The 25,991-nt window shown below is 36.7% G+C and overlaps 1 protein-coding gene and 4 non-coding genes across 5 annotated transcripts in view; all 5 read left to right on the forward strand.

Moving 5' to 3' along the window:
* Positions 1-24,198, forward strand: part of LOC137572280 (serine-rich adhesin for platelets) — a 55,980-nt gene extending 31,782 nt beyond the window's left edge. The window contains exons 3-5 of the mRNA XM_068284027.1: positions 20,884-21,691; positions 21,758-22,080; positions 22,145-24,198. Coding sequence (XP_068140128.1) covers positions 20,902-21,691; positions 21,758-22,080; positions 22,145-24,148 — 3,117 coding nt within the window. The 5' untranslated portion in view covers positions 20,884-20,901 and the 3' untranslated portion in view covers positions 24,149-24,198. The remainder of the gene's footprint in view (positions 1-20,883; positions 21,692-21,757; positions 22,081-22,144) is intronic.
* On the forward strand, positions 7,639-7,710 carry TRNAW-CCA (transfer RNA tryptophan (anticodon CCA)). Its single transcript has one exon. It is a non-coding gene; the product is annotated as a tRNA-Trp (tRNA).
* On the forward strand, positions 8,327-8,398 carry TRNAW-CCA (transfer RNA tryptophan (anticodon CCA)). The gene has a single exon. It is a non-coding gene; the product is annotated as a tRNA-Trp (tRNA).
* TRNAW-CCA (transfer RNA tryptophan (anticodon CCA)) lies at positions 8,959-9,030 on the forward strand. The gene has a single exon. It is a non-coding gene; the product is annotated as a tRNA-Trp (tRNA).
* TRNAW-CCA (transfer RNA tryptophan (anticodon CCA)) lies at positions 9,810-9,881 on the forward strand. The gene has a single exon. It is a non-coding gene; the product is annotated as a tRNA-Trp (tRNA).
* Positions 24,199-25,991: the final 1,793 nt, after the last annotated feature.

Consider the following 25,991-nt stretch of genomic DNA (forward strand, 5'->3'; position numbering starts at 1 on the left):
TGAGCAACGAATCGATCGAATTGAGTTAATTTTCCCCCCACTTCTAATGCAATTTTCATTTCATTTTTAGTATTTTCTTTCATTGTTCTTTTGCGATTTTTGAGAATCAAAAAAGAAATTGAAAAAGGTTTAAAATAGATAAATAAAAAACGCATTCTCATAAACATATACTTACTTATGTATGTATGTAGTTATATGTTACGTTGCTAGGCAAACCTGTTGACCAGATCTGTTCAACACTAATTATTTAACACTGCAATTTAGTGTGACCAGAAATTGACTTTACTACTAAAATTAACCTTTTCTAATTAGGTTTAGCTAAGTTTAGTTTGTGTAATCTCTTAAAAAACGCCTATCAATAAGTTTTGCTAGAGTTTTACTTAATGCATACACATTTAACATATATTTAATGTTGAGAAACAAATTTGACAGCTTGTTAGTTGAAAACTAAAAATATAGAATGACCTTTATTTATGGCGTTTAGGATTTTTCTAAATTGTTAGTAAGCATTGTAAATTTAATGGATTTCGTTCATTTCCCTTAACATTTCCCCCAAAAATGTTTCAGAATTTTTGTTTTTCCCTCTGATATGACAATGTTTGAAATTGCATCAGCAAAGCTGCACTAATGCACTCAATTGCAGTCCAGTGGATAAACTAAATGGCAGCATAAATGCATTTTCTCTGCCTAAAAGTTCTGCTTACACACACACACACACACACTCAGTCTGCATACACCTATGTTAGTTGGTATGTATGTACAATCGGTTTTACATAGAGGCAGACCTAGGCCTGACCTGGTTGTAGCCTTGATAGTCAAAGTGTCAAAGGTTGTGTGTGTGTTTTACGCTTAAATGAAGGACAACGTGGAAATGCGTTTATCCAAAACGGAAAATGTTACCAAATGGTTCGGACAAATGCAAATGGAGGGCAAAAAAAAAAAGAAGGAAAATTGGCAAATATTCTTACCAAGGTTAGATATAACTGACAGGAGATGGGGCCAAATCGACTAAAAAGTGAACATAGCTAAAGCTGATGATAAAGAAGAGCAGAAAGGACAACTTAATGTCAACAGCAGTCAACCGTTTGTTCGCACTCAAGTTAATGATACTCATCATTATCAGTTCTTATCAGCAATGCTTGTCGTTTTCGTCGTCTCCGTATGCCACTCTCTCTGTAGTCGTTGTTGTAATCGTTATTGGGGCAGAGTCAGGCATCGAGCGGGCATACACACATTCATTAAAGCACGCGCACGCACACACGCCCTCCAACTGAGATTACGTATACGCCCTGTGGGCTGTCTTTAAGTGTTTTTTGTGTAGCTTGTCGCTGAGAAACGCCTCCAATGTGTATATAAGTGACAAAAATATCGCAGCATTGAGGCCCTGAACCTTCACATTTTCCCCCCGTCAGAGAATCAGACCATCATACCCCACTCCCCACCATTGCTTCGACCGGGCCTGCCATCCTTGGGTATAGATGGGCGGCACTTAAATCTGTTCTTGTTTCAAGTATGCACGAAGAACATTTTAGCAACGGCTTTTGGGTTCATTTTAAGTGACTGTTACTTGGCACGATATTCCCCTCTAGTCTTCAGTGTCTTCACTATTGCTATTGCTACTGCTGTAGCTGCTGCTGCTGTTGCTGTTCCTTCATTTTCATCATAGTCCCTGTCTAACTTGTTGCTGGTTTACTTCTTCTGCTTAACTTTGCTCTCAATGAATTTTATATAGTTCGACATTTCGCCTCATTCTTGTCCTCATCGTCGACATCGTTTGCTGTCCTGGCCTTGCTCCTTTTGCCTGTTGCTGTTCATGGTCCACGTCTAGCTGAGAGTTTGCTTTTAAATATTTAATGAGCACAATTATTGCAATGACTAGCCCCAAAGTAAGTTTGTATTAATTTATCACAAAACAAACGTAAGCGCAAAAGCAAAAAAAAAAACACATGCACAAGAAAATGTCAAGAAAACTTTTCCGAGAAAAAAATGTGATATTTAATGACAATGTCGCAAAACTTTTTGATGAGTTGCCATCAAAAGGAACATAATTGAAATTTATGCCCTGAAATAAATGGATATTTTTCTATCCATTTTCTCATAATAGTGGCTGGTAGTTAAATAAGTTGTCACCAAGGGTTAAGTGCATTCTTATCTCTGGTCAATTTATAACTTACTAAAAAGGTTTATTGTCATATTATCCCGAAATGCCTCATTAACTCTATTTATATCTTTTTTAAGAACGAGTTAGCTTTGGTTGATTAATTCTATACCCTAATAGGCAAAAAACTGTATATTTAGTATGAAAACAAATTCATTATTTTAACTTACTATTAAAAGATGAAATTCAGCTTGCTTTTCTATTATGTGTTTTCATTTTTTCTTAGGCATATTCTTGGGAAGTCGTTCTACTTATCTACTTAAGTTAAATTTGCGAACGAATGTTCAATATGAAAAATCGGTCATTCGTTCAAAACTATTTTGAATCTTTGAACAATTTTCAAAATAATACTTGATGATTCTTTTCAAAACAATAATTTAAACTATTTGCCGTAGCCTTAAAATTGAATATTAATGATTGAATGATGTAGAAATAATTATGGACTTAACTGAACTTTAGTGAAAACTTAAAGATCTTATTCTTTACGGATTTTTATTTTGACCAGAGGCTTAGAGCGTTTAGCACTGTAAAGTTTAAAAAATGTCAACTCGGCCAACTTCAACTTCGGGGTTTGGGTAGTTGGCATTATTGGCAGCATGTTGTAAGCTGCCAGACACTATTCTCTTGCAATACACTTTCTGTGAAGTCGATTCATTCTTATTGGTTCGTGATGGAACACAGTCGCACAATTATAACTTAACATTGAATTATACTCAATAAAATATTATAACGTTATTACCTCCACAACAACGAAATTTATTAACTTACATACACACTAAGATAGATATATAAATATATATGTATAACTAATAAATTTGTTGTCTTCTTTGAAGGACACATCGCAAAAGAGAATATAGAACATAAAACAATGAGAGTATCTTTCTTTATATTATCATCTGGAATATAACTTTAAGAGTCTAAATTACAAAGAATTTTGGCAGATAAAATTATATTCGAAGAAAATGTATGGCTTCTTCTACAATATGTTTTATTCTCTGTCAGTGTATAATGAAACATGACTGAAACTTTTTGAACAAATTGTGAGTGCAAAGATGTTTTTTATGTGCACAAAAAAATAAACAAATATTTTATTGAGCTCAATAAACGAAATGTGAGACACCCACTCAGAGGCCATTTAACATATTTACATAGAAATATTCGCACTTGTATGTACATTCCTGTTTTTTTTTTTTTTTTATGCCTCATTGGACTGATTAATAGACCTGCCACATTTTGCACTCATATTGAATTATATTCTGTTTGCCCATGACGAAAATTTCCATTCTCGCACCAACTCGATATTAGCTGCTAAATATTTACCATGAATATTTCATAAACTAACATCTCACTTACCCCCAACCCCGGCAACGCTTCAAACAAGCTGACATATAATTTCAATTCATGTGATTGCAAAAGAGCGCACAGCTGTTGGTCAATTTCATACAATTTACGTGTTTTCCTTTCCTTTTTTGCTCGCTCTATTTTTGCGCGTTTTTTTGCCTCGTTGCAAATTGGCTCACCCTTTTGGTCTGACCTCAACCTGACGCCTGATGTTTGTGTGTCCATCAATTTTCACTGGCGTATATGTATGTATGTACACTTGTGTTGCCTATCAGGCAGTTGGGTTCCCAGCCAGCTCCGCCCTCCGCCCCCACAGCCTAACCACACACACAGAGACCACCCGCGCCCGACTTAAAAGCCTGGCTGTCAACAAGCGTTGGCGATGTGATTTCGTAGAGTCCTATCTTGGCCAAAAAGGTTCATCCAGGTGATTGCTAACGAAACTGTAGCAATTGAGAGTTTGAGGAAATTTGAAAAACAATAGAAGAAGTAGCAGAAGCAAAGCGAAGAAAGTTGATTACATCTATAAGAATATTTCCATCGATCAGTCCAATATCTTCTACAGGTCATATGTTAGTCTAACCCATAATTTAAATGTATATTCAGCATATTCAGCTAGTTTTTAGGCCACGCAGCACTAACGTGTCAATTAATCATATTAATTTGATGCTAGCCTTGCTCTTAGTTTTCCGTTATCGATTTTAGGTTCGTTTTTTTTCCTGTTACGGCTTAAAATGAAATTTATGTAAATTTATGCCGGACCAAGCCAAAAACGGAACTGCAGCACCCGCAGACTTCATGTAAAACAAACAAACGAACAAAATATGGTAACTATTTTATGGCCACCAACAACAACAAAAACCAACAATAATAACAAGAACCATGAAAAGGAACTTTAAAAACCTAATTAGCTGCTTGAATGGAGAAAGTTAATTAAATAAGTTTTTTTACTCTCCTCATTGCTGTAATTTCTCGATGTTGTCAAGCTAATTAAAAAAGAAAACTATAAGTATAAGTGAAAATACACATACATAGTCACATATGAAAGTATGTAAGTACATATATGTCTGTGTTATGTTTGTCGGCACTTGATGAAAAGTGAAAAACACCTTGAAAGCAAACTCTCTTAAACAGAAAGAAGAGGTTGGCTATGAGTGCCAAAAGGATGGGTGGAAGAAAGTTTTTGGTAATCACATAAGTTGAATTATAAAGAAAGTTTTCACTTAGGTTAATCGAAAATTATGGCAAATGTTTCTCTATCGATTAAACTAGTTACTTTGCTAACTAGCAACATTACGAATCTGTAGTCAATACGTAGATATCGTTTATCATTATACAAATAACTAAATAAAACGTGACCTGAAATATTTCATGGCAAAAACGAATTTATGTATCTTCCTAAAGGAAAACTCTAAAAGTAATAATATGTTGTTGGGAGAAAACTTCTTCAAATCAGGTAAAATAAAGAGCCGACCTGGATAAGACAGTTTTTAGTCATATTTGTACCCGAATTACCATAGAAACAGAAAATGAAATGAATCCAACTAAATTTGTTAATTTGTTAAATTTTTAGATATTAAATGTGAATGTCGTTCTTGTGGCTTAATAGAGTTAAGGTCAAGACTAAGGACATCCGGAAGGCTAAGCCACTATACTTTTTTATAATGATTCTTTCAACATCCTTTGCATATTGCATATTTTATAACACAAAAATTATAAACTCCTGGACGAGTGGATTTTGTTGGCAATCTGGCTAACACATTCTCTTCCGAGTGACCAAATGACTTTAAACTTTTTGATAAGGTAGTGAAATAGTTGGAAAATGAATTGATAGACCGATCAATCATTATAGAAGTTAAACTATGATTAAAGCTATGGGGTGCCTGCAAATTGGTTAACTGTTTTGCTGGTCAGTGTATATCCTTAAGAAGAAAGCAAAAAGTAAGCTCTTAACTGCAAAGATTGGCGGATGAAAGAATAAAATTTGGGTACATCTTAAAATTTGTTTATTCTTGTGGGATAATTTCGCTTACATTACTTCACTTAGTTCGCCCATTGATGGTAGTGTTGGTCAACGTAAACAAGGACCCAAGTCCTTAACGAGGACAAGCTAATTAGTGCTTACAAAATTATCCCGTTTAATTAGCCGGAGTTGAACTTTAAATAAAATTTCTAGATTTTGTTTTTTTTTTTTTGCTGTTGCTCATTTTCCAGCCTTATATTTTTTTTTAATTTTTTGTTTTGTGTTCTGCATCAAATCCTTATGCCTTTACGGTTCGCTTTGGTGTCTGTGGACAAAAGCTACTTGCGTTTTTCTTAAACGAATTAAGTAGAGCTTATGATACGCTCCAGCCAACAACAGAAACAACAACATGAACAACAACAGCAACAACAAGGGCAAACAGAACTACTTAACAAGTTGCTGAGGGAAAAATACAGGATGATGAAGAAGCAGAAGAAGATATATACATATACATATAGAAATACATACATACATATATATAAAGTTGTGTGCAAGAATTGCCGCAGTTGGGCCAACCATTAACTTTGAGATTTTATGTGAGCTTTATGCGTGTGTGTGTGTGTGAGGAGAGTTTTTGCTGCTGTCTGGGATACGCTTGTAGCTCTGTGTATATGCAATAGTGTTTACTTATTAATGAGAACACACTCACACACACTCCCACAATGCGAAAAAGAAAAGGGAGACCAAGAGAGTGAGAGAGAAAAATAGGGAGAGACTGAAACAAAACGCACCTTTTTACACAGTTACAATCTCCCTTTTAGCCTTCCCCTTCATAAGCAACGAGCCGAGACGCCTACACTGTTATCTGAGCGCCTGGCTGGCAATTTTGTTTGTGGCCCTCACATACATACAGACACTCACATGCTCACCCACACACACACGCAGACTGTAAAGTTTTTGTGGCTGAAATGGGAAAAAAATGAACAGAAACAGAAAGAGAAAAACAGCAAGTGGAAAAAAAAAGGAAAAACCATTCGTTTCGCCTGCTTTTTATTTAGTTTCAGATTTCACTGCTTTTTCTCCGCATCTCATATGTTCATTTTCCACTGAAATTTTCAAAAATATGCAACTGTTGAGTATTTATTAGTTTGCTCGGAATATTTTTTGCTTGTATGCGTGAGTTTCCCAAGGCTTAACGCTTGAATAAAATTATAAAAATTTAATCAAAACTCCAGTAAAAATACTCAGTAAATTCTTTAACTTTAGCCATTATTTGTTTGTAGGTTTAAATCTCTCTAAAAATCTATCAATGTCCTTTATTAAGAATATGAATTAAAATTTAAAGCCAAAATTTAAAATATGTTTAGTCGTTTATTCTTTAGAACTTTCTTTAATTTCAGATGTATTAGTTGGAGAAGTTAGATATTCTAAGCTTAGCTTTATGTTCATTCTAATGGATCAAGATTGTTCTTTTGTGTACACAATTTCAAATGCCCTTACTTGGGTTCAGGTGCAAGTGAATGCATTTTTCTCGTAGTGACTATATGCAAAAAGTAGTTCAATTGCGGCAAACCAGTTTCCATGGACAGTGTTTATCTAATCTAACTGACTGAACCCCAAACACATGATTTACTCTCAACGTTTTAAAAGCAACTAAATTTAGCTTGCGGCAACAGCAACAACACCCAACATTTATTGAAACAGCAGATAAACTAGGCGCAACGAGTCGATGGAGCGTCATAAAAGTTATCGAACATGCAATACCCTATATAAAATGTTTAGAATGGAAATTGGGAAATTGAATTACTAATAAATAAACATAGGAAAATGTAGTGACTTAGCTTTTTAGAGGAAATAAAAGTTACATATACTAATTGACAAAATGATTGCTTTCTATATACTCCGATTGAAGAATCGATAAAGGGTATTGGAAGCACGAAATGAATTTGAATGCGGTGAATGTTAGACTATATGACTATGACGATGGCAGCTAATGCGAACTCAATGAATGACGTTGGTTAAGAGCGCATTATATATACATATGTACCTACAAATATATGTATATTTTACATAGTATAGCGATATTATTTTTAGACACGGCAATAGCAACAACAATTGAAACAACATTATTGACAGTGCCCCTTCTATTTGTGTGGGTGACGTTGAGGTGGATGTGGACTCCGTGGCGCAACGGTAGCGCGTCTGACTCCAGATCAGAAGGTTGCGTGTTCAAATCACGTCGGGGTCAATTGGATTCTTCGGAAATATCCTTTTTTTTTTAAATCTTTAAAATGTAGATTTTAATTTTTCTGATTTCCTTATTGTAAAAGCAGTTGGTAATTCTGTCTAACCTTTTTTTTTTGACAATGGCCGTAAACATAAGGTCATGATTGAAAAGTAGAGATTAAATTAAGGAAATTCGAAGAATTGGGATCAAAAGAATACAAGAATTTTGGGTATTACGGAAGTAGCTCAATCCTTTGAATATTTAAAGTAAGGTGAAAGATGCCAAACTTATTTTTTAATTCTATAATGTGAGTGTAAATATATTACTTGGTCAAAACTAAGAAGGTTTTTTTTTTTTTTTGTTAAGAAATGATAACTTTTAAAAGCGCTGATAACTTTTCAACATCAAATACGTACATTTACGTAAATATTTGGTCAATAAATTTAAGGATTTGATAACAATACATCTTTAGAAATCAACTACATACACACGTATAGATTTTTTAATTAAATCAAGATTTTCTCATCCTTTAAAAAATAGATAGTGATATCAAAACCTTTTGCAATACTGATGGGAATACGTCTTATTATCTCTTACCGAAATTGAAATTGACTACACAAACGCAAGGATTTCCGTAGACTCCGTGGCGCAATGGTAGCGCGTCTGACTCCAGATCAGAAGGTTGCGTGTTCAAATCACGTCGGGGTCAATTGGGTTCTACGGAAAACATCTTTTTTTTTATATTATATACTATTTATATAGTAATAACCAACTTTTTTTAATTAGGCTGAAGGAAGGGCCTTTCGCTTCGCTTATAGCAGCAGCGACCATATTATTTTCAACAATTCGGCCGGATATTGAGACCCTGCCAAAAATGTAGAAAGATATGGGCATTTATCAGTCTTCTCTCTATCTTACTTTTAGTGTCGCCTTATAAACATAGCAGTTAATTGGGTAATAATGCTGGTGAGGAAGGAAGAGAAGGAGTCAAATTTCGTTTATTTATTTGTTTGCTTTGTTTTAAACCCCATTACAAACATGACAACCTTAAGAGTGTTTTTAGAATAATACGTCGTAAAATTGTCGGTCCCTTAAACGTCGTTATAACCAGATTCTACCTTTTTATTAAAATAAAACCCACCTATAGCATTTGCTATAAACTTTCCAATATCAAATCAAATTTAAAATGTCATTAAATTAAAGGATTATATAACAATAAATCTCTCATGCATATTTTAAATTGTCTACCCAGTCGCAAGGATTTCCGTAGGCTCCGTGGCGCAATGGTAGCGCGTCTGACTCCAGATCAGAAGGTTGCGTGTTCAAATCACGTCGGGGTCAATTGGGTTCTACGGAAAACATTCTTTTTATATCACCAAGGGTTCCGCTTCGCTTATAGCAGCAGCGACCATATTATTTTCAACAATTCGGCCGGATATTGAGACCCTGCCAAAAATGAAGAAAGGTATGAACATTTATCAGTGATCGGTAACCTTACTTTCTTGCGTAGCACCGACGCTCACAACTCTCTCTCTCTCTCTCTGTTGATTTGGTAATAATTCAGGTGAGGAAGAAAGAGAAGGAGTCGAATATCGACGTCGTTATAACCAGATTCTACTGTATATTTTGTTGCATTTCATAAATAATAAGCGCGGTTGGTAATTAAACCTAATCCAATTTTCTCAACAATAACCTAAGCTCATCACAAAAACAAAATATGAAAAATGAAGAAAAATAGAATCAAAATAACAAAGTAACTATAAAAAAATTACGAAAGCACAAGGATTTAAAGTGGGCAGTTAAAATTTTGAAATTTCATAAAATATATTTATTCTCTTGGCTACAAAGGCTTTTTATTAAAATAAAATCCACCTTTTTAAAGCGCTATCAGCTTTCCAATATTAAATCAAATTTAAAATGCCAATAAATTAAAGGATTATATAACAATAAATCTCTCGAAATCAAATACAAACAAATAGAATTTTTAATAAAAAAGCAACTTTTGGAACTTTTAAAAAATAGATAGTGATGTTGAAGCTTCTTGATATGGTAAAGGGAAAAGTTTTTATGATCTCTCATGGATATTTCAAGTTGACTACCCAGACGCAAGGATTTCCGTAGACTCCGTGGCGCAATGGTAGCGCGTCTGACTCCAGATCAGAAGGTTGCGTGTTCAAATCACGTCGGGGTCAGAGCTTTAAAGTTTAGGTAGAGTATTGCAAACTTTTTATGGCACCAATAATAATCTAAAGAATGTGCAGAATGAGTGGGCGGCGCTCCTCTCTTGCTATTTTGCTCAATTAGTCCTTACGGAAAAGGATACTCAATAAATGGCAGGAAGTTTAACCAGCGACTAACCTAAGCCTTAGGCTTAAGAATAATTCTATAACTTAAATTTACATGTTGGCCTATATGAAAAAAGAAAATGAATATCGTATGTCTCGATGATGTTTAAAGAGAATTCTGAAAGGCGACAAATACCATTTAAATTTTTGTCAAAGGTCTCTTGTTTTGTCGTTTAATTGAAAATCACTTAAAGTATTCAATTACAATTGCACAAGGCAAGAGAAAATGGCAATAGGAAAATATCTAAACAAAAAAAGTACCAGCAACTTGGGCAAAGTGAAATAAAATGAAACTGCGGAGGCGGGACAAAAAGACAAAATGAAAACCCGTAACAGCTGTCGGCAAAACGACAACGGAAATAGCGTAAAACAAGTGCAGCGACAGGCAACAGCAACAACAGGTGGCCTTGGTCCCAACCTCAACCCTATCGGCCCAGACCCAGCGCCCATTGCATCTATGTACGTCTCGTCCCCCCGCCCCCACTCCTTGATGACATATGTTGCAGTTGCTGCTGGCAGCGACCATTAGGTGGCGCATTTTTCTGCTTCAATTTATTTAGCATCCTAGTCTCTAGTCATTTTATAGTTGTTTGCTTTTTCGCCTGCTTGCTGGCTATAGAATAAATATTAAAGTAAACTCCGCATCCGCAAGCCCCTCATCTTAACCTCTATTCCATGCACTCTCCGTCTCTGTCTCTCACACGTTCTTGGCATATGCAAATAATTGTTTTTGGCGAGTCAGCAGCCGCGAAGCATGCTGCACTTTTCTCCAATCGCCCTTCGCTTTGCCTCCGTTTTTTTACTCTGCAAATAAAGCGAAAGTTGTTGCCTCCGTTTTCTCTTTTTTCGCTGTGATTGCAGGAACAAAGCAAAAGGAAACCAGCTGCTTCGTGAGCTAGGGCAAAAGCAAACAGCAAAGGAACAGGTACAGGCAAATACATAGTCGACAGTGGGCTAAAATTACACTTTTCTCAAATGAATATTTAATTAAACATCCTCAACCAAAATAGTGCTAGACCAATATCAAAATAGACTCTTTTTATACCTATTGTCTCAGTTTTTTACCAAATGATTGGGGTAGAAAAGGAAAAGACTAATGTTCTAAAATAAAAGTTTGATCTTTAAGCTGCAGTTGTCTTTGGAGTATCTAGGGATGTGGCATGAGGAAATTTCACTTTGTAAATTTTAATTAATGAATAATTAAAGTAGGTTACAAGTATTTCAATTTCGTAGTTAATCAACTGCTTTCCCTCTCTTCTTTTCTCTCCCAAACAATCTCTCTCTCAAACTGTCGTTACCAACTCGATTTTTGTGTTTCCTGTTCTTGATCAACTATCCGCTTGCAGCTGTTATCAAACCTTACATGGACATAATAATTTGGTAAAATCCTTATGAATTATACAATGCAATGATTTACTGCATACTTCAGGGGGGTAAACTTCACTGTCTTGTATCCTAAGTACTGAAATTTTTTCAGACCCTAATTAATTTGGATCTCAGATTATGCAATGGAATTGTAGCCACAAAATGTGCAACATTGTTGGTGTTTTTTTTTTTGGAGGACGAACCACTGTGTGTCAAAAATGGGGAAACGCTTGAGTTGTTAACACTGATTTAATGGCAATGGTGAAGCCAGCTACCATCAGGTACCTAAAGCTTCTGTGTGCTCGACCATACTTAACTGGCCTCAATTCCTATAGCATCCTACCCCGGAGCCCTCTCCTATAAAACCCCGCACTCTCTCCCGTTCTCTGCTCAACGGAAGTGGCTACGTGCTGAGTTTGTTGCAACGTGCTGTGGCAACGGCAGCGGCAGTGGCGGGGCCTCTCTTATTGTGCGGAGATTTAATGGGTTAATGGTAACGGCAGCTGCAACTCATGCAACTCTTGCAACTCAACAGCCACTGGGCATTATGATAAATATACATTTGGGATCCCTTGCTCTATCTCTATCTCTCGAAGGCGAATGGACTTTTAAATTACTTGGCATGAACTAAAAAGTTTTTAGATGTAAATGTGTTCCAGTGTGCAGACCTTCTGGCTATAGAATCAAACTACATTTCCGGACAGCAATTTGCTCAATTGTGGCCAAAGAAGACCAAGAAGAAGAAGAAGAAGTATTTTGCAGTCGTTTGCATAAAATACTTGTAAAATGTCGTTGTCAGAAGCCCCCTACCGAAAATAGGAGGAAAAAAAATGGGAAATATACACAAAAAATCGAAAGAAAGAAAAAGTTGCATAAAAATGTGGTAAAGAGGAAGGTGCAGACACAATGCTTGTGCTGCCTGCAATCTGTGCCAGGCACATGTCACCCACACAACCACACACACATACACACACGGAAACAATGAGAATGACAGGAGCAAACAACCAAGAAAAGAAGAAAAAACCACCAGAAGGAGGAGGTAAAACTATAATGGCAGCTGACTCACTAGACAAAAGGTTTTAGGGGGAGATGGTTGGACAGGGTTGGAACTGGTTGTTGGGCGTGTTGAGTGGGCGTATTGTTTTTGTTATTGTTGCTGCTTGGAACGAACTTTAATGGTGTCAGTAATTGTTAAGTTAAGCGACGTTTATTTCCTGTTGCATACTTTGTGGCGCTTTTATTATACACACACACACAATCTTTGCCAGAGCTGCTGTAAAAGAAATAAGAAAAACAGCAAACAAAAAAAAATAAATAAAAGTCAAGTGTCGCCATACACACATACACACAAACACAGGGGACAACGACAGATAGAGTGATGAAGAGAGCGGGACACACACACACACACACATGTGCTGACTTAATGGCAGTAAAGTAAATTACGTATACGCCATGTGGTTGCAATACTTTATATGGAAAATGAACTGAACAGTAAAATTAACTGAAAGCTTCTGTGCTGACTGGCTGCCCAGCATAACATTTAATTAACACTTGACTTATGGCCAAATGCTGCTGACCTCAGACCTCGATCCCTTTGGACGCAATAATGTCCAATGTCTATGAAGCTACGGCCAAAACTTTTCAAACATTTGTCAATCTCATGTCACACAATTAAAACGCTACAAAATGGAATGCCTGGCATCCCAGGCAACGACACGACAAATAAAGCAAATACATTAACGTTATAAATTTTGTCTAGACGGCTTTTGTCTATTGTCAGTTGGTCAGAACAGAATTCAGACCTCACACACACACGCACAATGAACAAAAGACAAGAGTATGATATATATACATATATAAATTCCTCTTGACATTCCAAGTAAATGGGGAGAATCCCAAATGTTTTCCTTTAAAGAGCTATGGCATTTAAGTTGTACATATACAATTATAAACAACTGTTAAATTAAGTCAATTTACAGGCAACTATTTAAATACAGGATACAGGATATCATAGAGTTATGATTTTGTTTTAATGGGTATTCGAAAATGGCTAATTAATCATGTATTCAACCAAAACGTCATCATTCTAAAGATTGTTTGATTAAGGAATGATGATCGCAAAGAGCAATAATATTTTAAGGATACATTAAAAGCATTTTCCATTTTGAAATTGATTTAGAATTGATTAAATATAGTTGATTGAGAAATATCTTTGAAAGGGTTGTTTTTGTTCCAGTACTCAAGAAAATAAGCATCTACTTTAGAACACAAAAGATTGTCTTGACTTTTATAGGGATACGCAAGGAGATTTATGATGAAATAATTAATGAATTAATCGATGAACGATTCAACGGAAAACATTATGCGATATATTTAGATCAATTTAAACAAAATTCTCCTTTTAATTCGTATTTTTCATATATGTATAATTGGGTATCGAAAGGGTAAGAATGTAACACAAAATTAATTGAGATTTATTTATATATTTGTATTGGTTAGTTCTGAATATAGTATCCTGTTATAACGGCTTCGCTTATATCGTTCCTTTGGTCATTGCGATGAGAATTCGATGACTTGCTATGTCCCCTTAGAAACATTTGTGAAATATCGTTGCTTAGTTCGTTTCTGATCAAATTTGTCATTTTAAAAGGCAATATATATAAGAACAGAAGGGATAAATAACTGAAATAAACGATTGAATTAAGAAAATATATGAAGTCGTCGATCCCTTGAGTGATTAAGATTACCTAGCTCTTCAAAAATTTTGTTTGTACTTGAAATAAGATATAGATTGTGACTTAAGATATTCTTTACTTCGTACACTACAAAAATCTTGCACTTTTAATCTAGTTATTTTGTTCAACAAAATCTTGTTAGTTTTTTCCTGTGCTCAATCTTTAATCATTTTATCCCAATTAATCAATTGATTGAAATTCAATTAAAGCTGCTTTGGGATCAAATCCTCACAATTTTTTATTAAATATATCCTTAATACCCACAAAAGTCAATTCAGTTTGCTGTATATTGACTTTCGACTACAAATTAACCTGATTACGGAAACAAATATTTCATATTTGATTTATAGACAGTCTCTATCCCACTCCCTATCTCTCTCACTCTTTCGTTACTGCCTTTCTCCCTCTCTCTCTCTCTCTCTCTCCTTTCATTTGTAGGTAACTTCTTGTCTCTCTCTCTATCATACATTGATATGTGTCGAATATTATCTGTGGTCTTCCAAGTGATTAAGCAATAAATATACAAGTTGACAGTGAATTATTAACAGAAATGAGAATATTGCAAATTGGGTTGGATGATAAGAGGAAAGGAGGAATAAATATGTGAAAAGTAAGCAAAAGGACATGGAGAATGTGCGAATCAAGAAAGTCAAAATGAAAGCGAAGACTAAGTCACGTATGGGCTGGTAAATATTTGAGACAAATATTAGATGTGGATGGAGGAAACTCAAAACGTGACACATTTAACAAATGAAATAAAATAAATGCAATTTGAAAATCATCTATAAATGATGCAGAGTTCTGGCAATGTCAGGAGATGATATGAAATGAAAATGTGGGTCCCTTCCAGTGTGTGTCTCATAAACGTAAAACGCTTAGCATTAAAGACAACAGTGAAAAATAAAAGAGGCTCACACACATACAGAGAGAGGCAAAAAGACAGACTAAGCCTAATGTGGTAAGATAGAGCCAAGGAGGAGGCAAGGAGAAACTGAACAGAGCCAACAATGCCGCCAAATGAAACAGCAACAAAAAAACATGGCCATAACAATAAAAGCACAACACAATAAGCAGTAACAACGAGAAGGACGTCGGCAACGACAACGACAACGACAACGACGACGACTATGGAGAACCGGATGGAGCTATAGCTATGTGGAGCAGCCTCATGGCCATGGAGCTCTGCTCTCTTGCCAAGTGTAGCAGATTAACGGAATGTTTGTTAAATGGCGCGCGCGGAACTCTGCATCAAGGGCAGTCACAGGGGCAGGGACAAGTACAAAGAGACTGAGGGCAGGGGGCTTTATGCCATAATGCTGTTCATAATTTGACTGGGCCATGGAGCTCATTGTCTCTTTTGCTAGACAAAAAACACACACACACACAAACAAAATCAAAAAAAAAAAAAAAAAATACCAGCCTAATAAGACATCCAGACCGAGTAAATTGTTGCCTTCTAGCAGACATTTTAATTAATTAAACAAAAAAAATAAGAGAGGCAAACAGAAAAGGATAAAATTTAATGTGTTAGTGCCCAAAGAAATCGAATTAAAGTCTCTTGAACAAAAAAAAAAAAGTAATAATAATAATAAAATGTCTAAAAAACGAAGAGAAAAGCAAATTGTATTCGAAAAGCGTAAATATTGCTAAAGAAAATTTTCATTTGCTTAATGCTTTTTATTTATAAGCTGCTTAGGTGGGCTTTCCTTGGGTTCCTTTAGGGCTGATGAGGGAAGATGATTTGCCTGCTGTTGCTGCTAATGATGATGATGATGGGCATCTTATATGCATAGGTACGATGCTGTTCATTTCAATAAGGCAGGCAAAGAGGACAATCAATTTATTAAATAAACAAATATCATACTTCCTTCAACTACCCCACATATGTGGCATTTCCCCTCCGATGAATCAATAATGTAAGATAGATCAACGGATATTTAACGTCATGAATTCTGTAGTTTTGATGTCTCTATAATCTTATGTCAAAAAACATAGAAACATTGTCTAAACGGGCCAGTCATAGAGACATCTAAACAACGATAATTCGGATTCTGGTTCTAGAACTAGGCTAGTGCAGTAAAGCCAATGGCCATAGTTGCTAGTGCTTAAAAAACATAATCATACATATAATTAGAACTGAAACCTAGTGGTAAATGACTGCTTACTTGTGGGACCATTAACACCAAGTTCTTCTGTGATAATTAACACCAAGTTTATTAAGTGAGTTTAGCCTTTAATCTATCTCAGTATTGAATTAAATCATATGCAATCGAACATCCCTTTTGAATTTCGTTAAACTCTTGTGGTTTAAATCGCAGCGAACATTTTGGTTATGGCTAATAAACGGTTTCTCTTCAACTAACTTGTTGTGTGCTATCCTTATGCCGAAATATGTACATATGTGTGTATATGTATTTATGTATATATAGCAAATGCCTCAATTCACATGAATGATTTCTTTGTTATGGGAGCAACTCAAAAGGAAATATGCAACATATACATACGCAAACATACGCCCACACACACAAACACCCACACCCACACAGATACATATAACAATTTCAATTGATTTGCCTTCAATTTCATATCGGGCCAGAAAATAAAAATACACTGAAGCCTTTTGGCCACAAGAACAGAAATATTAGGGTAGACATTGCCGTTAAAATGATGAATATGAATTATTATTACGCATACGCACCGTAGCACAAAGCACATAGCAGGTCGACTGTCCAAACGAACAATCGACCAACCGTAGAACCGAATGAGTTCAAGTCCTGTCAGCATGTTTGTCCATGGCCTAACCACAATCATTCATCATGCCATAACAGCAACAACAACAACAACAACAGCAGCTCGAACAAAAACATGAGCAACAAGCAACACATTGTGGTTAGTGTTTTTTTTCCCTCCCTTTTTTTATTGTATACCCTTGCTAATAGTATAATTCATCAGTCAGTGACTGAATGTACAAAAAGAGTTTACAAAAGACTTTTGTATTATTCAAGATTCAAATAGATTATTAATCTGTTAGATAACGAAATCTAGGAATGTTTTTAATTAGTGTTTAAAGAGCATTAAAACTTTGTCATCATCTGAGTTATTCCAAGTCATCAATTCTTCTTCATCTCGTTGTTTAGGCCTGACATCAATATGATATTGAAATTGTTAATGCATTTGTCGTATGTATATATATATAGATATACTGTTATGCTTGATTTGGGCAAACCAAACTTATCTGTTGATGATTTCATACTCCTTGGTGTCCTTTATGTAATCCATCAATTTGTTTATTATTCAATCACAAAATGAAAGCTAAAAACAAAACAAATAATAGTCAAATTTATCACTTTAGTTTCCATTTTCTCTGCCTCTTGCCTCTCAAATTTATGAAAAGATAAAAAAAACAATATCAAGAAAAAGACATTAACTTTTTTCTGGAAACAACAATTTTTAATACATAATACAAAGTGACAAGTAGTATTATTTTGCCCTCATCAATCGTTGAATTCAGCAAAAACTTTCGTGACTTTTGAAAGTAAGTAAGATATATCACAAGTAGGTTTTATCTGTTGCTTGAGAAAATATTTCACATTTTTTCCACACAACTTTTATTTTCCCCTCTTGTTTTTCCTTCCTTCTTGGTGCCCAGGAATTTGGCATGCTTTGACGCCTTCGCAAAAGAGAAAAGGCGAAAATCCTTCAACTTCAGCTGGTCTGCCTACTTCTCTACACCTCGGATCTCGGACCTCGACCCACGCTCCACTTCCTCCCCTCATAGCAATTAAAAAGCCATAAATTTCCCATCTACACATTTCTTGGCTCATACTTGAATGCCGCCTTCAAGAAGGAGAAATTTTTCCCTTTTGCTTTTTTGATTTTTTAATTTAATTGTTTTCGAAGGAGTCTTCCCTTCCGAGCCATTGCAACACACTGCTTGGCTAATAAGTTGAAGAGAGAGAGAGATAGAGAGAGAGAGAGAGATAGAAAGAGAGAGATAGACAGAGAATATTTAACATTTTGTTGAAATGAGTAAATTATGAATTGTGTTTAACTAAACTTTTACTAATGTATGAACTAGGTTATATTCTTTTTTTTTAGCATGAGTGGATGTATATCCTTGAGCTCCTTTTTTAAAACATCCCCACTCGCCCTTTCTCTATCTTTCAACTAAACAAGTTGGCATGGTCAATAATGCAGAAGGACATTTGTGTTCCATATATATATATGTTTATTCAGTATTGGTACGTGTCCAGCAGTCGCCTGTTGTCATTGTCTCACAATCCTTCCCCCTCCTCCATTGCATTGTCCTTCCCCTTAGCTCACCCATCTAATTGTTCGTTTTCATATTGACATCCACGCGGAGCTTTGGTCCGCTGAATTTTCTATCTGAGTTGCTCTTTTCTCATTCGTTCGTTGGTTCATTTTGTTCTTTTTTCTTGTTTTATTCGTTTTTATTTTGTGAATGTTGCCAAGGACATCGACACAGACCTCCTTGTGATTATTGCAAAAGTTTTGTCATCTAATGTGATTCGAAATTTGTTGTACCTTGGCTTATTTCGCTTGAGTCCATTCTCCCCACTGATTTATTCTTTGTCTCTTTTTACTTTTTCTCCGTTCTCCGTTCAATTTAGCCCACCAGATAAAGGTGAAAGGCAGAAAAAAGAAAAAGAAAAGTATATTTGCAAAAGGAAAAAGTTTTAATGGCTATTATGACATTGGCCGACATAATTCGTCTACAACTTCCGTGCAAATAATGAGAAACGAAAGAAACGGGCAAAAATTGTTGTAAAAAAAACTCAAATTGCAGTCTAAACAGTTTTCAAGTGATTTTTAATGGCTATTTTGCATGGCTATTCAATTTCTTTAGAGGTCCATTAATTGCTGTTGAAATTTTCTGAAAAGTAAGCAATCAGCATGCCAAATATGTAACTAATTGCTGAGCTAGGATATATTATTTGCCTATTGGAGAATTAAGATTAGGTCCGCAAATTTTCTTACTTTTTCAAAACATAAGGGGTTTAAGGAAATACTAAGATCAGAGCCTTGAAAACCTTGAAAATTATGAAAATTTCAAGAAAAAAAGCATTAAAGTTGATCAAGTTAGGCGGCTTAAATGAAAGGTTTAAATTTCAAAAAGGTCGTAATCTTAAACAGACAACAAATTTGCTATTGAAATTTCCAAGGATATGCACAAAAAGGTGGACTCTGGTATTGTAAGGTTTGCCAATCTTTCTTCGCTTCATTTAGTTGTGATTCCCAACTAGCTTAAGCGTTTAACACATGGTATGGCCATTACAGTTTAGGGATCTGCTAACAGTAAATAGACAACCTGCTCATATATTGGTGCTGCCCTTGCCATAATCATCTTTTCAAGATTAACTCAAGAATTTATTTAAACAATTAATAAATTAAGTTCGTTTAGGGGGCTTTTTATCAGTTTTTGCTTTAAAAAATGATTATAGATGATTGCATAGATGAAACTTGTTCACCGCAAAAAATCAAAAATTCTCAAGAAGTTACTAAGTTTTTATTATTTTGCCTCTAAAAATAAATTTTGGAATATTAAAATGTAGTTTTCCTTAGTTTTATCATAACTTTTAAATCTTATCCAAAGAAACTCTGTTCAAAAATGTTGAAATTTTATTGAAAAGTGAGCAACGAGAGTATGCTATACCACATAGTTCGGCTAAAAACAATACTAAGATATTAAGTTACAATTTTTAACCTGACTACATTTGAATTCTTCTTCGTTTTAAATTGATTGATTATTAAAAAACGATTTGAAATTTCAAATTATACCCAATTTCTATTCCAATTTTGTGGAATTGCACTGACTTTTGGACACCCTCAAAATGTCAATATTTGGAATAACTTTAATTAATTTTAATTACTTTATACCCCAACTAGTAAATCTTCTCTTCAACTTTTTATAATTGCTTAATCTAGCGAAAAGAAGGCTTCGTAAATCTCAATCTCAGTAATTGCAGTTATTATTACTTGTAATTAACTACTAAATCAATCCTTGATGTTATAATTCGTTTATTTGTTTTGTTAATGAAGGTTCTTTAATATCGAATCAGAAATTACTTAAGTCCCAGAAAAATTAACAAATATTGTCAATTCTTCATTAAAATAATGTAAGTCTAGTTGCAGTGACGACTTCGGTAAACCATGCACCAAAAAAGGATACATCCTTAACCTGCCTCAAAAGTTTACTCACTTCTACATATACATATATTTCCCAGCTGAACTATTTAAACTTATTCTGTATAATCTATTTAAAGGTAAACGGGAAAGTATCCAGAATTTGAAACAAACTTAATCTAGGTCAAGTCTCCTTAAATCTACATACACAAAGAGATCCTAAACTTTCAAAAATCTAGAATTTCAATGGGATGGGATAGGATATAATATGCTTGTACTTTTGATATATTTTTGCGACTCTAATATGCCTCTTTTCATTGTATGGGAAGGAACGTTATGGGTCACTTAATCGCTGGAGTATTTGCTAGAACGCTTCTTCGACTATATAAATCAAATTGAATTGTCGAACATTGACAAATTATAGTTTCCATTGGGATAAGTTTGTAGAGCCAACTCCATAAAACACAAGGAACTATTGGTTAAAGTTTAATTGCTTTGTTGGCACTTTTGGGAGTTGATTTAAAGTTTTGGTATTATTTTTTTTTATGGCTTTCTATTTTTGAATGCACCAATTAAACTTTGACTTTTCCTGTTTGCTTTTGCAGAAAATGTTTCAATAGAAGATGGCCAAACTTTCACGACATGTCCCGTCGTCTGCAGCAACGCCGTCAACAACAGCAACAGCAACCAGAGAAACGTCATCAGCAACATCAGCAACAGCAACAGGAACATCAACAGCAGCTACCAATTATGGCTCACAGCAGCGCCTCAGTCGACGTTCATCAAGCAAAAGAAGTAGCAGCAGCAGCAACAACAACATACCAAAAGCATCGGCACTCATTGATCCAAGTGTCGATGGTCTGCACGAGATTCCATCAGCATCACCGACACCGGCGGCGCTCTCGAACAATAGCAGCAACCAAAATAGCAACATCACTGCCTCTACACATGCCACACCTGCCCACCACCATAACCCCCATGCCGCCACGCCCACTCCGTATATGCCACTCCTACCGCCAGGTGAACGAAATCTGACCGATGCGGAAAATAAAGCTGAACGTGCCCGAATCCGTGAAGAATTCTTTGCCACCTACGACGTTATGACTGGCGTTCGCATTGCTGCCACATTGGGCGGCTTCTTTGGTCTGATGGTGTTCCTTATTGTGTGGAAGAGTCGCAGCAGTAGCAATGAGACCCTCAAAGTGCTCAAAGATCCCAAAATGGCGGCCGTGGCTGCAGTTTGTATGCAAGAGGAAGAGGAACGTGAGATTCACGAGGCAATTGTGGCCACTGGCATGTCTATATACCCGGATGAGTATGATGCTCTTGTCTATCGGCGACAACGAATGCTCTCACTTGGAAACGTAAGTGCTCCACCTCTATTAAATCGTGGTTATCGTTGCGGTTCAGTGGGTAAGTAATGCTTATAGATTCGCGCTTAAGATGGAAATCTAATCAGCATAATGATCATATATTTAGGTGGCGTTGGTCCAGCCGGTCCAGTGGGCTATAGCTATCTCCTGGAACCACCACGACGATTTTCTTATTCGGCAATGTCGCCTGGCGGGGCCGGACCCGGTGGACCAGGTCGTCGTAAAAGTGGCTCAGAGTCTTCGCGTATTTTGAGTAACTATCCGATGGGTGGCAGCTTTGGCACTGATGATTATTTTGTGGAAACCGATGATGAACTGGAGGCGGAAGAATATATACAATGCACTGGCCACGATGAACAGGAGCAACTGCGTCATCAACGAACAGATTCCACGCGCAGTAAGCCGGGCTTTCTGTCCGTACCAATGGCAGTGAGTAGAGTTGTAGTTCCCTTTGACAGAGTAAATTTAATTACAATTCTCTCACATCTTTTAGGGCCACGATTCACGCCGTAGCAGTGCCATGACTTGCTGCAGCACGGACAGTTCGTATCTGGAGCGGCGCACTTCGGCCTATACCTTGGGCATGAGCAATTTACCGCCGACGTTGCAACGGAAACTATCGACAGCTTCACGTACATCGAGCATAGAGAATTGGGACTACTATTATCCGGATATTCAGGTAATACAGCCAACGCCAAAGGCCTCACCATGCCCCTCGGAGCGTAGCATACATGAAGCCACCACAGCAGCAGCAGTGGCAGCAGCCACAACATCCGCAAAGTCCAAGGGTTTGAGTGCTCCGAATATCAAGCGGAAACACAGCATTGTATCCTATGATCCTGAGAGTGCCCAGGCTGGTCGCAAGCAGCAGATACATTCAATAAGTGCCGATACCGTGGATGTCTATCCATATAATCAGACCCCCTTAAGGGATGCAGTGGACTTGGGCTTGCCTATGCCAAAGCCAATACAATCGGCACCCCCATCCAGTGCCCATCAGTCGTTTCATTTCAGTGATTCGCCATCGGAGGAACTGCGCTTAGGTGTCAGACGCAAATTGACCCTTGTGGAATTGCAGCACAATGAGAGCAATAACAATAGTTTCCCCTACACGGCAAATGCTGCAGTGCCTCAAACTGGCACGACAACGGGTACAGCTACAGCTACGGCCACTTCGAGTAGCATTAGTGTGGATAGCACTCCCGTTAGCTTGGACAGGCTTAATGGCAGCTTATCCATGTCCATGTCAATCAAGGCTCCACCCAATAATGGCAATGGTGCACCTGAGAAGCGAGCTCCATTGGCTTCGTTAAGTTCCTTTAAGATCTCCTCACTGGAGTGTCCCGATTCGGAGTTACGTTCCCTGGATGAGGATTCGGTTTTTGGTATGGAGAGTCCCGCAGATACAGACGATGATATGCAGCAATTGAGCAGCGATAGTGAGGAGCAGGCTGCCATGGAGGCACAGGCCAATGAGTCAAAGACAAATCCAGCGAATTTACCCGTAGGATTGCCCATGAAACGGATGAGTCTGAGTGCTGTGCCCTCAGTGGGAGTGGTGGGAGGTGGTGCTCGACCCAGACGGCCGTTGCTTCAAAGACATAGAACTATTAGCGCCTCGTCCAGTGATAGGGTGGCCCTTATAGGAGCTGGAGCTGGACAAATGCCGCTTATGCAGTTTCATGGTGGCTCTCCAGTTGGAGCAGCAGCTCCTCTAGAAACACATTTCGGGGCCAGCATTCAGTCCAGTCCACCGCGTCGGGGGCAATTGTTGCAGCAGTACAGTGATCCGCAGAGTATGCCAACAACAACGACAACCACAACAACAACAACCACAGAAGATGACACCTGCTCAACCCTGAACACAGAAGTGGGACTTGGCTTGGATGTAATGGGCTTTGGCGGTGTGGGCGGCAGTGGAACCGGAGGTGGAGAATCAACAACCCACACACAATATAGCAGTCTCAATACGGTCATTAGTCTGGGACACTCCACTACTCCCAGCCCCAGTGCCACGCACAGTCCCCGAATGGACAATAATCAGGCGCAGCCATTAACTACGGCTACTACTCAACTGCCAGTCAATCATCATCAGCACCACCTTCATCATCATCATCATCATGAACGCTGTCCCTCTTCCACATCCGATTCGGCTGTATTGGCCTCAAGACCTCAAACGATTTGTATGCCTTCCACACTAAAAGATCTGATATTACGTGGTGGCAATAGTGGAGCATCAAGTTCTATTAGTAAAAGTGCTACCAATCTAAGTTTTCCCAGCAATGAACCGACTCTGACATCCGCAACACCTGCTGTCATGTTGGAGCTTCCGTTGATCAGATTGCCCAATGATGGAGACAAAGGCGACAACGATGATGATGATGGAGATGACGAGGAGCAGGAGGATGGGCATGTGAACGATGATAAGGCAACAAAAAGTGATCCCAGTCTGCCGCCTGGCACATCCCGCAAATGGTCCAAAGAGACACTCTTCTAGCCCAATTGGTTTCCGCCGCTCCATGGGTGGGGCCATTATTTAAGAGCTTAGTAACTGACTTCATATATATAAATATATATGTTTTGCAAACTCCATTATAAAAATAGTGAAACCTTCAAAAATAAGACTTCCAATTTTACACAAATTTGAATAGTCCGAAATGAAATTACTTTGTTAAAGGGTTGATCTGATCGAATGGATATTGTCTCATCTTTTCGTTTTATAGCCTTACAAAAATGATCAAGTTTATCTTGAAGTTTTCACTATTGAATTGATATAATGGTGAGTCTCATGTGGTCTGGCAACCAAATTTTCCTGGGTTGCTCAAGAACCTATCACTAAAAACTAGAGTTTAATAGGATATCGTGTAGTTAAGCGCAATTTGTCGAAAAATAAATTATATGCCGTATAAGTTAGATTTTTTGGATGTTGGGTCTGATTAGAGACGGGAGAGTATAATGCAGTTACCAGTTAGTAAATTTAAGATAATTATTAAAATTATAATAAAAAATGATGATACAAAAAAATAATGAAAACAGCAACAACGTATTCGTACTTAGAGACTGTTGTCTATTATTGTTAATAGAAATCTAAAAGTTAAGTAGTGATACTTGGATTTATTTTTCACACTATCAGATATACATATACATATATAGATATACATATGTATTGTATAGAGCAAAGCAGTCTAATTTTTACTCCCTCACACTTTCACACTAACTCTAACTCTCACTATTCTCTCTGTCTCTCGCTCTCTCTCTGTATAGTGTCTTAAAATGCTCAGCCAAGCCAAACATTAATGAAATAATACTTGAGGTATGGTAAATTAGTAAAACAAAAACCAAATTTTATATACATAGATTGCACAAGAACAAAAACAAAAAAAGTACTCTGACAGTAAATAAGCCTAAACATATGAGACCTCGAAAAGGTTTACTCAAAAGTTGCCTAAACCAATGTCATTTACTAACTACAAGTGAAATAATATATATACATATATATATGTATATATATTTATGTGTTCTTCCAAGATCTTAAATCTTAATCTATGCCTTGTCTTGTCTACTTCCGATTCATCCCTAACCACAGTCACAGAAAACATACACAAATTGTTGAGAATATATATACGATATATATATATAATAGAATTGTTGTCACAAAAATATAGAGTTACTTAAATATATATATATATAGATATATAAAGAAATGAAAAAAAATATAAACAAACAAAAAAATAGTTGTAACGATCCTTTTTCGTCCTTCGGGATATTTACAATTATCTCTTGGGTTAGGTTCGGCACAACAAAATTTATTTTGTGCCCCGGTGAAATTAGAACAGGTTTGTTTAATGATTTGTTTTGGTGGTATGTTTATTTACGATTGTTTATGGGCTTGGTTGGATATGACAAGTTTCTTTTAGAGGAGTCCCGAGCTCTTTCCTGGAATTTCGGTAACAGGATATATCCTTGTACCTTCCAATATGCTGGGGATCGTCCTGGGGCAGTTTGACCTTACTCGATTCTTGCCTAAACACGGTGTTTTAGTCCTATTCCAAGGACTTGCTGGTTACAGGATAATTTGAGAGGTTACTCATAAGGCCGTCTCGAATTATTCTGACTTTTCTTGATCCTTTCACTTGTTTGTTTCACTAGTCTGAGCCTTTAAGGTTACTCGTAAGGCCTTAAAAACTCCCTTGGTTGATCATGACTTGTATACTTGAGTCAATTAGTTCCACGTCTAAACTAAGACTGCCGGCTCTGTCGAGCGTGGTCCCTTAAATATATCCCGAGATGCCCATAGGGCGCTGGCTGCGGCGTCGTGCTGTTGGCAGCGGCGTTGGGAT

The sequence above is a fragment of the Drosophila tropicalis genome, unplaced genomic scaffold (assembly GCF_018151085.1).
Source record: "Drosophila tropicalis isolate 14030-0801.00 unplaced genomic scaffold, ASM1815108v1 contig_3, whole genome shotgun sequence".
Lineage (NCBI taxonomy): Eukaryota > Metazoa > Arthropoda > Insecta > Diptera > Drosophilidae > Drosophila > Drosophila tropicalis.